Raw genomic sequence first — 13,318 nt, forward strand, 5'->3', positions numbered from 1 at the left:
TCTTGTGTTTATTGTTTTGGGTTGGGATGGGATGCTGGTGAGGGGCTATTTTTGGATCCAGTGACCCTTTCTCAGAGGACGGATCACTAGACCTGGAATGTTAACTCTGATTTCTCTGCACAGATGCTGCCAGACGTGCTGAGTTTTTTCAGCCACTTGTATTTTTGTTGCTTTTCTAAACTGGTTGCTCGGTAGTGTTGCCCTTGAGTTAGTATTAAGAGAACTATTATAGAATCATAGCGCATGGAAATGGACCCTTTGGTCCAAACGGTCCATGCTGAACATAATCCCAAAACAAACTTGTCCCACCTGCCTGCTTCTGGCCCATATCCCTCCCAACCTTTCCTCTTCATGTACCCATTCAGATATCTCTCACTTGAATACAGCTTTGAAGGCAGAATGCATTGAACTGGCCAAGCTATGTTGAATTTCCATGTAATGTGCAGGCCAGCTGGAGTAGTCAAGGTAAATGCAGTGTTATGAGGATGGGGGCAGCAGAGGTACTGTTCGGTCGGTCAGTGCAGACTTGAAGGGCCAAATGTCACCTAACTACACTTGGGATTCTGACTGTAGATTTAAGGCAATTAGCAAAAGAACTGGCAGCAACACTAGTTTTGCACTGTGTGAAAAGGTGGAGGCAACAGTTCAATTCTGTAAAGTACAATCTGAAGGACAAGAGTGTGGAACTAATTGGATAGCTCTACAGAAAAGCTTACCCAACTATGACAGACTGATGTTTTTTGTTGAATATGACAAGTATTATTGTCATGAACTCCAGCATTTGATGTGGTGTGGTATCTTGTTTCCCCTTGGTGTTTTCATTCTTACTGAAAAGGACTACTTTTGATTCCCACCCTCATTGCTTTTGAAATGGCTTGCTGAGCCATTTCAGAGACCAGTTGACCACATCTTCAGACCAAGTCAGCAAGGTTTTTAATTAGCTGAAAATGTGTTGCTGGAAAAGCGCAGCAGGTCAGGCAGCATCCAAGGAACAGGAGAATCGACGTTTCAGGCATAAGCCCTTCTTCAGGAATGAGGAAATTGTGTCCAGCAGGCTAAGATAAAAGGTAGGGGGGAGGGGCTTTGGAAATGCAATAGGTGGAGGGAGGTCAAGGTAAGGGTGATAGGCCGGAGTGGGGTGGGGGCAGAGAGATCAGGAAGATGATTGCAGTTAGGAAGGCGGTGCTGAGTTCGAGGGATTTGACTGAGACAAGGTGGGGGGAGGGGAAGTGAGGAAACTGGAGAAGTCTGAGTTCATCCCTTGTGGTTGGAGGGTTCTCAGGCAGAAGATGAGGCGCTCTTCCTCCAACCGTTGTGTTGCCATGGTCTGGCGATGGAGGAGTCCAAGGACATGCATGTCCTTGGTGGAGTGGGAGGGGGAGTTAAAGTGTTGGGCTACGGGGTGGTTGGTCCGGGTGTCCCAGAGGTGTTCTCTGAAACGTTCCGCAATAGGCGGCCTGTCTCCCCAATATAGAGGAGGCCACATCGGGTGCAGTGGATGGAATAGATGATGTGTGTGGAAGTGCAGGTGAATTTGAGGCGGATATGGAAATGTCCCTTGGAGGGAAGTAAGGGGGGAGGTGCGGGCGCAAGTTTTGCATTTCTGACGGTTGCAGGGGAAGGTGCCGGGAGTGGAGGTTGGGTTGGTGGGGGGTGTGGACCTGACGAGGGAGTGGTCTTTTCAGAACGCTGATAGGGGAGGGAGGGAAATATATCACTGGTGGTGGGGTCAGTTTGGAAATGGTGGAAATGATGGCGGATGATACACTGTACATGGAGGTTGGTGGGGTGGTAGGTGAGGACCAGTGGGGTTCTGTCCTGGTGGCGGTTGGAGGGGCGCCAAACTACTACCGTGCCTCCCTTGTAGTTTGGCGCACCGACCTTTACACCGCTGAGGCTAAACGCCAGCTCGCGGACACCTCCTATTGCCACCTTGACCATGACCCCACCTCCCACCACCAAACCATCATCTCCCAGACCATCCAGAACCTCATCACCTCAGGGGATCTCCCATCCACCGCCTCCAACCTCATAGTCCCATTATCCCGCACCGCCCGTTTCTACCTCCTGCTCAAAATCCACAAACCTGACTGTCCCGGCCGACCCATCGTCTCAGCCTGCTCCTGCCCCACCGAACTCATCTCTGCATACCTCAACACGGTCCTGTCCCCCTTAGTCCAAGAACTCCACACCTACATTCGGGACACCACCCACGCCCTCCACCTCCTCCATGATTTTCGCTTCCCCGGTCCCCAACGCCTTATCTTCACCATGGACATCCAATCCCTGTACACCTCCATCCCCCATCACGAAGGACTTAAAGCCCTCCACTTCTTCCTTTCCTGCCGTACCAACCAGTACCCTTCTACTGACACTCTCCTTCGATTGACTGAACTGGTCCTCTCCCTGAACAACTTCTCTTTCCAATCCTCCCACTTCCTCCAAACCAAAGGAGTAGCCATGGGCACTAGCATGGGCCCCAGCTATGCCTGCCTCTTCGTAGGATATGTGGAACAGTCCATCTTCCGCAGCTACACTGGCACCACCCCCCACCTTTTCCTCTGCTACATCGATGACTGTATCGGCGCTGCCTCGTGCTCCCATGAGGAGGTTGAACAGTTCATCCAATTTACCAACACCATCCACCCTGACCTCAAATTCACCTGGACCGTCTCAGACTCCTCCCTCTCTTTCCTAGACATTTCCATTTCTATCTCGGGTGACCGAATCAACATGGACATCTACTATAAACCGACCGACTCCCACAGCTACCTAGACTACACTTCCTTCCACCCTGCCCCCTGTAAAAACGCCATCCCATATTCCCAATTCCTTCGTCTCCGCCACATCTGCTCCCAGGAGGACCAGTTCCAAAACCGTACAACCCAGATGGCCTCCTTCTTCAAGGACCGCAATTTCCTGCCAGACGTAGTCGACGATGCCCTCCACCGCATCTCTTTCACTTCCCACTCCTCCGCCCTTGAGCCCCGCCCCTCCAACTGCCACCAAGACAGAACCCTACTGGTCCTCACCTACCACCCCACCAATCTCCATGTACAACGTATCATCTGCCGCCATTTCCGCCACCTCCAAACGGACCCCACCACCAGTGATATATTTCCCTCCCTCCCCTATCAGCGTTCCGAAAAGACCACTCCCTCCGTGACTCCCTCGTCAGGTCCACACCCCCCATTAACCCAACCTCCACTCCCGGCACCTTCCCCTGCAACCGCAAGAAATGCAAAACTTGCGCCCACACCTCCCCCCTTACTTCCCCCCAAGGGATACTTCCATATCCGCCACAAATTCACCTGCACCTCCACACACATCATCTATTCCATCCGCTGCACCCGATGTGACCTCTCTATATTGGGGAGACAGGCCGACTACTTGCGGAACATTTCAGAGAACACCTCTGGGACACCCGGACCAACCAACCCAACCACCCATAAGCCCAACACTTTAACTCCCCCTCCCACTCCACCAAGGACATGCAGGTCCTTGGACTCCTCCATCGCCAGACCATGGCAACACGACGGTTGGAGGAACTCAGACTTCTCCAGTTTCCTCATTTCCCCTCCCCCCACCTTGTCTCAAATCCCTCGAACTCAGCACCGCCTTCCTGACCTCTCCGCCCCCACCCCACTCCGGCCTATCACCCTCACCTTGACCTCCCTCCACCTATTGCATTTCCAAAGCACCTCCCCCAAGTCCCTCCTCCCTACCTTTTATCTTAGCCTGCTGGACACACTTTCCTCATTCCTGAAGAAGGGCTTATGCCCGAAACGTCGATTCTCCTGTTCCTTGGATGCTGCCTGACCTACTGCGCTTTTCCAGCAACACATTTTCAGCTCTGATCTCCAGCCTCTGCAGCCCTCACTTTCTCTCAAAGGTTTTTAATTAACAATGTTGTAAGAATCTTGTTTTATCCAGCAAGCACAAGAAAGGACAAAACAGATTATAAGTTATGGCATGTTATTTTATAAGGTTCCGTATGCTGGAGTCACATTCATGTGAAATATAGCATTTAACAATTTGAACACATTCAGACTATACATTATAGATGACAGTTTGTCATAAAAGTAATTTTGAAAGAACATCACTTTCTGGTGGGACCTGTTCATGCTTCAGATGCTGCCTGCTCCCTCTCCTCAATCATTCGATGTTTCTGTTTCATTAGACACTTTCTGCCACTAGCATAAGCTCCCAAGTCACCATCTGCAAAAAGAAAAGTAGTAAATTAGACTGCAAATCAACAGCAAGGTTCATCCACCTCAATGTGATTTTATGCAAACACAACCGCATCCCATGTTTTTGTTCATCGAAAGATGTCCTTATTAAGAAATACAACATTTATCTACCTCACAAAGGATACATAGCAGCTAGCTTGCACAACAGGTTCCACATGCAGTACTCGGATAATGACTAGATAATGTTTTTGTGATGTAATTTGAGCAGTAAATGATGCATTTATTTGGATGGAGGAGGAAGACGGGGCTCAATTTTATAACTTACCTTGAAGATAGAATTTCTGAATGTGCAACACTCCCTCAATATTGCACTGATGTGTCAGACGTGATTATTGTGCACAATTTGAGCTGGAAGCCAGAACATTCAGATTCTGATGCAAGAGTGCTTAACAAATGCTTAAAAGGAGTTGTTAGATAAGATGCAGTTCAATTTTCTTTACTACACACTAAACTGATCATAACATTACACAAATTATTAGTCTTCAAATATGACTTACATCTTGATTGGTAGCCTTTTGCTCCCTGCTTGAATTGTTCGAGCTCCTTAGCACAATTCTGTACATAGCTGTGCCCTTCCCTCTGCTGACAGGCCCTCAGACGCTCCTGAAGAATTTTTATAATTTCCTGATCAACCTTGCTGCAAAACAGAAAGTGCAAGTTTACTCAAACCAATAAAATGGAAGTACTACTGTTTGACAGCAAAAGATCTGCTGATTCAGAGATTCCAGTCTTGGCAAATACTGAAAAATAAGCTTCTGTCAGATGAGTGAAATCTATTACAACCTTCAGAAAACTGACAGAACTTCAATCAGGTCATTCCACTGCATTCTCTTGTCGACAGAAAGAAAAAAGTCTCGGCCTGTTCAGCCGTTCCAGAAATGCATATTGTCTCAGTTCTAATCTTGATGTATTTTGCCACCTTAACCACTGATATTTAGTGGCAGCAGTATGGCACTACCTACGAGATGCACTGCAGAAATTCTTCAAGATTTGAAGGTGCAGGTGTTGGACTGGGCTGTACAAAGTTTAAAAATCACAACACCAGGTTATAGTCCAACACATTTATTTGGAAGCACTAGCTTTCGGAATGCTGTTCCTTCGTCAGGTGGTTATGAATCTGATGAAGGAGCAGTGCTCCAAAAGCTAGTGCTTCCAAATAAATGTGTTGGATTATAACTGGTGATGTGTGATTTTTAATGAAATTCTTCAAGGTTTCTTGGATAACACCTTCCAAACACACAACCTCCACCATTTAGAAAGTCAAGGACAGTAGTTACACTGGAATGCCACAACCTGCACAATCCCCTCCAAGCTGCTCACCACCCTTTTGTACAAATGTATCACTGTTCCTTTGCTGGGTCAAAATCCTTGAAATTTCCCCTTCAAGGACACGGAGGGCCAACCTGCAGTACGTGAAATGCAGCAATTCAAGAAGGCAGTTCACCACCACCTTTCCAAAGGCAATTAGGGATGGGTAATAAATGCTGCAACCACGATATCACAATGGATAAATAAAAGCTGAAGCAAGCATGGGACCGGGGGAGGTTGAAAGCAGGGAATCAAAAACAGAATAGGGAAATGGTGGATTATTTAGAACAACATTTTACATTGGTCTTCATGGCAAAGAGCATATAAATATTATAAAGATAACTGATAAGAAAGGTGCTAATGTGAGGAAAGATCTTGTTGATAGAACAGTCTCTATCAAAGACAATGTATTTGACAAATAACGGGATTAATGATAGACATCAGCATTGTTCCCTCTAAGCTGTAGGGCTGTGCATGCATGCAGCCAGTTCGACGTTCTGCAATGGGTGTATCAATCCTGATCATGGCATTGACTTCCAACTGAGGAGTCACTGCAGCACCTGAACCTCACAGGTTTGTGCAACTGGAAAGAAAACCAGCGTGATGCTGACCACCAGGACCTGATGGCCCACATCCAAAGGAACTGGCTGCAGAGAAACTGGAAACATTGGCCAAAATATTCCAGGACTCACTGGATCACAGGAGGGTTCAAGTCCAATGGAAAATGCCTAATGCGTCATTTCTGTTCAAGAAGGAAGACAGACAGAATGCAGTAAATATAGGCCAATTAGACTCAAAGTCTGTTGCTGGAAAAATGCTCGACTCCATCATTAAGGAAGAAAGAGCTAGATGGTTAGGAAAGTTTAATGCAATTAGAGTTAACACGGCTTTGTGATAGGGAAATTTTGTTTGAAAAGTTTTCTAGAGTTCTTTGAGGACATATGTGGAGTTTATGAAGGGGAACCAGGAAACAGAATGCATTTGGATTTCCAGAAGGCACTCAATAAAGTGCAATACAAAAGGTTGTTGCACAAGATAAGGGCTCACGGTACTGAGGGGTGGGGGTAACGCATTAACATGGATTGAGAGTTAGTTTACTCGCAGAAGACAGATGCACTGGGTCTTTATCAGGTTGAAATGATATAGCTAATAGAGTGGCGCAACGATCAGTCCTAAAGTCTCAATTATTTACTATCCATGTCAGTAACGCAGGGGCAGAATGCATCTAAATGTGCTGATGAAAGAAAAATAGATGGGATAGCACGTCGTGAAGAACAGTCACCGGACTTGAAATGTAAACTCCGCTTTCTTTCCACAGATGTTGCCAGACCTGCTGAGTTTCTCCAGCAATTTCTGTTTTTGTTTGTGGCTTTATTCAGGAGAGTTTTGAAGAGTAAGAGCTGCTCTTAATGAAACAGAAATGATTCTGAGGGACTCGACAGGAGAGATGTTGACACAATGATTGCGATAAGAGGGGGGACAGCTCTTGAATCAGGAGTCATAGTTACAGAATAAGGGGTCACTCTTTTAAAACTGATATGTGAAGGAATTCCTTCTCCCAAGGGCAGTGAAATGTCTTGAATTCTCCACTTAAGAGGGTTCTGGAGGCTACATCACAGAATATTTAAAAGAGCAAGTCCATAGTTTTTGAAAGATCAAGGAGTTGAGGGTTATGAGGAACTAGCATGGAATAGGAGTTAATGTCTGGGATAGATCAGACATGACATTATGGATAATGGGGTAGACTTAAAGGGTTGCAGGTAGATAGGATAGTGAAGACGACATTTGGTATGCTTGCCTTTATTGGTCAGAGTATTGAGTACAGGAGTTAGGAGGTCATGTTGCTGATGTACAGGACATTGGTTAAGCTACTTTTGGAATAGTGTGCGTAATTCTGGGCTCCCTCCTGTCGGAAGGATGTTGTGAATCTTGAAAGGATTCAGAAAAGATTTAAAAGGATGTTGCCAGGGTTGGAGAATTTGAGCTATAGGAAGAGGTTGAGTAGGCTGGGGGCTGTTTTCCCTGAGGCGTCAGGGTCTGAGGGGTGACCTTACAGAGGTTTACAAAATCTAGACAGGCAAGGCTAGGGTGAATAGCCAAGGTGTTTTCCTCAGGGTATGAGTGTCCAAAACTAGACAGCATAGATTTAAGGTGAGAGGAGAAAGGTTTAAAAGGGACTTAAGGGGCAACTTTTTCACAGAGAGAGGTGCATGTATGGAATGAGCTGCTAGAGGAACTGGTGGAGGCTGGTACAATTACAACATTTAAAAGGCATCCGGATGGGATTATGAATAGGAAGGGTTTAGAGGGATATAGGCCAAATGCTGGCAAATGGGACTAGATTAACTTAGGATATCTGGTCAGCAGGGACGGTCTGTTTCTGTGCTGTTCAGCTCCATGATCGATGAGTGCTCTCCTCTTTCTTATTAAGCTTTTCATCACTTACCTTTCCTTACACTACATCCCTTTACTGCTCTACCCCATTCAGATTCTACCCAAACACTAATTAAACACTGAAAGAACTGTAGATGCTGGAAACCAGAAACGAAAACAGAAATTGCTGGAAAACATCAGAACTGGATGAAAGATCACTGGACCCGAAACATTAACTCTGGTTTCTCTCCAAAGACGCTGCCTGACCTGCTGAGCTTTTCCAGCAATTTCTGTTTTTGTTTCTATCCAAACACTATCTGAATTGCAGGTCTGCCAAGAGTAAATAGGGGTTGGAAGTCAAATACACAGACAGGGTACAAGTATTCAACAGCCTCCTTCTGTGCTGAATCATTTTATGAGAGAAGGGGAATGGACGAAGACAGCCAATAAGAAATATGATAAAGAAATAAATGATAGATGGAAAAGCAAGAGGTGGTAGCTGAATGAGTGCAAGAGAATCTACAGTAAAATCTGATTTCAAGCAAAAATGTCAAAAGCAGACATTTTGGAGGCCTGCATCTGAAAATTGAGGTGGAACACAGACAATCTTGACCCAACATATTGAGGATCAAAGTGCAGGTCTTTTTGTTTGTTTTTACTCTTTAATAGGATGTGGGACTCGCTAGATAGGTCAGCATTTGTCGTGCATTCTAATAAGGTGATGAGTGAGCAGTCTTATGGAGTCACAGAATCATACAGCACAGAAACAGACCCTTCCGTCCAACTCGTCCATGCCAAACCTAATTCCAAACTAAAGTAGTCCCATTTGCCTGCTCCTGGCCCATATCCTTCCAAACCTTGCCTCTTCATGTATTGCTCCAAACGTCTTTTAAACGTTGTAATTGTGGCCACACCCCCCACTTTCTCAGAAAGTTCATTCCATACGTGCACCATCCTTTGTGTAAAAAAATTGCCTCTTATATCTTCCTCTCACCTGGAAGACAGGGAGACTCAGTGCTACTAAGGAGGGAGTTCAAGGATTTTGACCTCAGCTACTGTGAAGTAATGGTATCATAGTTTCAAGTCAGAATAGTGCTTGGAAGGGAACTTTTGAGGAAATGAGTGCAAAAGGTGAACATAATTGCATTCACCAGAGATTGTCTTCAATAATTTTGCACGTCGATTTCTATCTCACAGAAAAATCATAACCAGTAAAATACCAATTATAGAATCTACATCAACAGAAATTTAAAATTTGTAATCAGGTACATACTAGTCTCTTCTCCACTGCATCTCTGCCTCATAGTAACAGAGGAAATCACCCAAAGTGCACTCCGTCAAATCTGGCACTCGTCTGAAATTACGGTGATAGTAATAGAACTTGTTTTTTTCTCGCTGGCGTTCCACCCAATCTGCAAAACAATTTGAAAACAATCCGCAGAACAAATCCACGATTATCAATACAAAATGAGGATGTTGGAAATAATACAGATCTAAGGTGCCATTTTGTTACTAATTATTGTTTGTCCATCCCACAATCTAAGTAACGAATCACACTGTAAAACGTTCTTAATTAAATAGATTAAACTGCACTGTTCACAACTGGCACTGATACAACATAGAGAACAGATACAGACCCTTCAGTCCAACTCGTCCATGCCAACCAGATATCTAGTCTCATTTGTCAGCATTTGGACCATATCCCTCTAAACTCTTCCTATTCATATACCCATCCAGATGCTTTTTAAATGTTGTAACTGTACCTGCCTGTACCACTTCCTCTGGCACCTCCCTCCCTCTCCCCTACCGCCCTCTTCCCTACCCCCCTCCCTCTCCCGCCCCTACCCCCTCACTCTCACCACCCCCCACTCTCCCCCCCCCACCACCCCCCTCACACTCGCCCCCCCACCACCACCCCCCTCACACTCGCCCCCCCCACCACCACCCCCCTCACACTCCCCCCCCACCACCCCCCTCACACTCCCCCCCACCCATCACACTCGCCCCCCAACACCCCCCTCACACTCCCCCCTCCCCCACCACCCCCTCACACTCCCCCCTCCCCCACCCCCCTCACACTCCCCCCTCCCCCACCCCCCCCACCCCCTCACACTCCCCCCTCCCCCACCACCCCCTCACACTCCCCCCTCCCCCACCACCCCCTCACACTCCCCCCTCCCCCACCACCCCCTCACCACCCCCCTCACACTCCCCCCCCCACCACCCCACTCACACTCCACCCCCCCACCACCCCACTCACACTCCACCCCCCACCACCCCCCTCACACTCCACCCCCCACCACCCCCTCACACTCCCCCCCCCCACCACCCCCCTCACACTCCCCCCCCCCCCCACCACCCCCCTCACATTCACCCCCCCCACCACCCCCTCACACTCCCCCCCCCACCCCCCTCACACCCCCCCCACCACCCCCCTCACACTCCCCCACCCCACCACCACCCCCTCACACTCCCCCCCCACCACACCCCTCACACTCCCCCCCCCCCCCCACCACCCCCCTCACACTCCCCGCCTCCACCACCCCCTCACACTCCCCCCCCCCCCCCACCACCCCCCTCACACTCCCCCACCCCACCACCACCCCCTCACACTCCCCCCCCACCACACCCCTCACACTCCCCCCCCCACCACCCCCCTCACACTCCCCGCCTCCACCACCCCCTCACACTCCCCCCACCCAACACCCCCCTCACACTCCCCCCACCCACCACCCCCCTCACACTCCCCCCACCCACCACCCCCCTCACACTCCCCCCACCCACCACCCCCCTCACACTCCCCCCACCCACCACCCCCCTCACACTCCCCCCCACCCACCACCCCCCTCACACTCCCCCCCCACCCACCACCCCCCTCACACTCCCCCCCACCCACCACCCCCCTCACACTCCCCCCCACCCCACCACCCCCCTCACACTCCCCCCCACCCCACCACCCCCCTCTCACACCCCCCCACCCCACCACCCCCCTCACACTCCCCCCCCCACCCCACCACCCCCCTCACACTCCCCCCACCCACCAACCCCCTCACACTGCCCCCCCACCACCCCCCTCACACTGCCCCCCCCACCACCCACCTCACACTCCCCCCACCCCCTCTTCCCTACCCCCCTCCCTCTCCCTCCCCTGCCCCCTCACTCTCGCTCCCACCACCCTCCACTCTCCCCCACCACCCCCCTCACACTCCCCCCACCCACCACCCCCCTCACACTGCCCCCCCACCACCCCCCTCACACTGCCCCCCCCACCACCCACCTCACACTCCCCCCACCCCCTCTTCCCTACCCCCCTCCCTCTCCCTCCCCTGCCCCTCACTCTCGCTCCCACCACCCTCCACTCTCCCCCACCACCCCCCTCACACTCCCCCCCCCCCCACCACCCCCCTCACACTCCCCCCCCACCACCCCCCTCACACTCCCCCCCCCCACCACCCCCCTCACACTCCCCCCCCCCCACCACCCCCCTCACACTCCCCCCCCCCACCACCCCCCTCACACTCCCCCCCCCCCCACCACCCCCCTCACACTCCCCCCCCCCCACCACCCCCCTCACACTCCCCCCCCCCCACCACCCCCCTCACACTCCCCCCCCCCCCCACCACCCCCCTCACACTCCCCCCCCCACCACCCCCCTCACACTCCCCCCCCACCACCCCCCTCACACTCCCCCCCCACCACCCCCCTCACATTCCCCCCCCCCCACCACCCCCCTCACACTCCCCCCCACCACCACCCTCACACTCCCCCCCCCCCCACCACCCTCACACTCCCCCCCCCCCCACCACCCCCCTCACTGCCCCCCCCCCCCACCACCCCCCTCACACTCCCCCCCCCCCACCACCCCCCTCACACTCCCCCCCCCACCACCCCCCTCACACTCCCCCCCCCACCACCCCCCTCACTCTCCCCCCCCCACCACCCCCCTCACTCTCTCCCCCCCACCACCCCCCTCACTCTCCCCCCCCCACCACCCCCCTCACTCTCCCCCCCCCACCACCCCCCTCACTCTCTCCCCCCCACCACCCCCCTCACTCTCTCCCCCCCCACCACCCCCCTCACTCTCTCCCCCCCCACCACCCCCCTCACTCTCTCCCCCCCCACCACCCCCCTCACTCTCTCCCCCCCCACCACCCCCCTCACTCTCTCCCCCCCCACCCCCCCCTCACTCTCTCCCCCCCCACCCCCCCTCACTCTCTCCCCCCCATCACCCCCTCACTCTCTCCCCGCCCACCACACCCCTCACTCTCTCCCACCCACCACACCCCTCACTCTCTCCCTCTCCCTCCCCTACCCCCTGCCCCCCTCCCGTACCCCCCTCCCTCCCCCACCCAACTCCCTTGCCCCTCCCCTACCCCTCTCCCTCTCCCCTACCCCCCTCCCTCCCTCTCCCCTACCCCCCTCCCTCCCTCTCCCCTACCCCCTCCCTCCCCTCTAACCCCCTCCCTCCCTCTCCCCTAACCCCCTCCCTCCCTCTCCCCTAACCCCCTCTGCCCTACCCCCCTCCTTCCCTCTCCCCTACAGCCCTCCCCTACCCCTTCCCTCCCTCTCCCCTACCCCCCCTCCCCTACCACCCTCCCTCTCCCCTACCGCCCTCCACTACCCCCTCCCTCCCTCTCCCCTACCGCCCTCCCCTACCCCCCTCCCTCCCTCTCCCCACCCCCCTCCCTCCCTCTCCCCTACCACCCTCCCCGAACCCCTCCCTCCCTCTCCCCCACCCCCCTCTCCCCTACCGCCCTCCCCTACCCCATCCCTCCCTCTCCCCTACCCCCCTCCCCTACCACCCTCCCTCTCCCCTACCGCCCTCCCTACCACCCTCCCTCCCTCTCCCCTACCCCCTCCCTCCCTCTCCCCTACCACCCTCTCCCCTACCGGCCTCCCCTACCGCCCTCCCTCCCTCTCCCCTACCGCCCTCCCCTACACCCCTCCCTCCCTCTCCCCTACCGCCCTCCCCTACCCGCCTCCCTCCCTCTCCCCTACCCCCCTCCCTCCCCCTACCCCCCTCTCCCCTATCCCCCTTCCTCCCCCTACCCCCCTCTCCCCTACCCACCTCCCTCCCGCTCCCCTACCCCCCTCCCTCCCACCCACTCCCCTACCCCCCTCTCCCATTCCCACCTCCCTCCCTCTCCCCTACCCCCCCTCCCCTACCCTCCTCCCTCCCTCTCCCCTACCCCCTCTCCCCTTCCGACCTCCCTCCCCTACCCCCCTCCCTCCCCACCCCCCTCCCTCCCCCTCCCCACCCCCCTCCCTCCCCCTTCCTTTCCCCTCCCCACCCCCCTCCTCCCCTACCCCTCTCCCTTCACCTCCCCACCCCCCTCACTCCCATACCCCCCTCCCTTCCCCTCCCCTCCCCTACCCCCCTCCCTTCC

The 13,318-nt window shown here is 53.1% G+C and overlaps 1 protein-coding gene across 1 annotated transcript in view; it reads right to left on the reverse strand.

Annotated features, from left to right (window-relative positions):
- Positions 1–3,965: 3,965 nt before the first annotated feature.
- Positions 3,966–13,318, reverse strand: part of ndufb10 (NADH:ubiquinone oxidoreductase subunit B10) — a 13,719-nt gene continuing 4,366 nt past the window's right edge. The window contains exons 2-4 of the mRNA XM_043711321.2: positions 9,205–9,343; positions 4,748–4,887; positions 3,966–4,218 (exon numbers count right to left, since the gene is read on the reverse strand). Of these exons, the coding sequence (XP_043567256.1) occupies positions 4,121–4,218; positions 4,748–4,887; positions 9,205–9,343 (377 nt within the window). The 3' untranslated portion in view covers positions 3,966–4,120. The remainder of the gene's footprint in view (positions 4,219–4,747; positions 4,888–9,204; positions 9,344–13,318) is intronic.

This window comes from Chiloscyllium plagiosum, unplaced genomic scaffold, assembly GCF_037043375.1.
Source record: "Chiloscyllium plagiosum isolate Xiang-an unplaced genomic scaffold, Cpla_swu_hap1 HiC_scaffold_20, whole genome shotgun sequence".
In the NCBI taxonomy this organism is placed as follows: Eukaryota; Metazoa; Chordata; class Chondrichthyes; order Orectolobiformes; family Hemiscylliidae; genus Chiloscyllium; species Chiloscyllium plagiosum.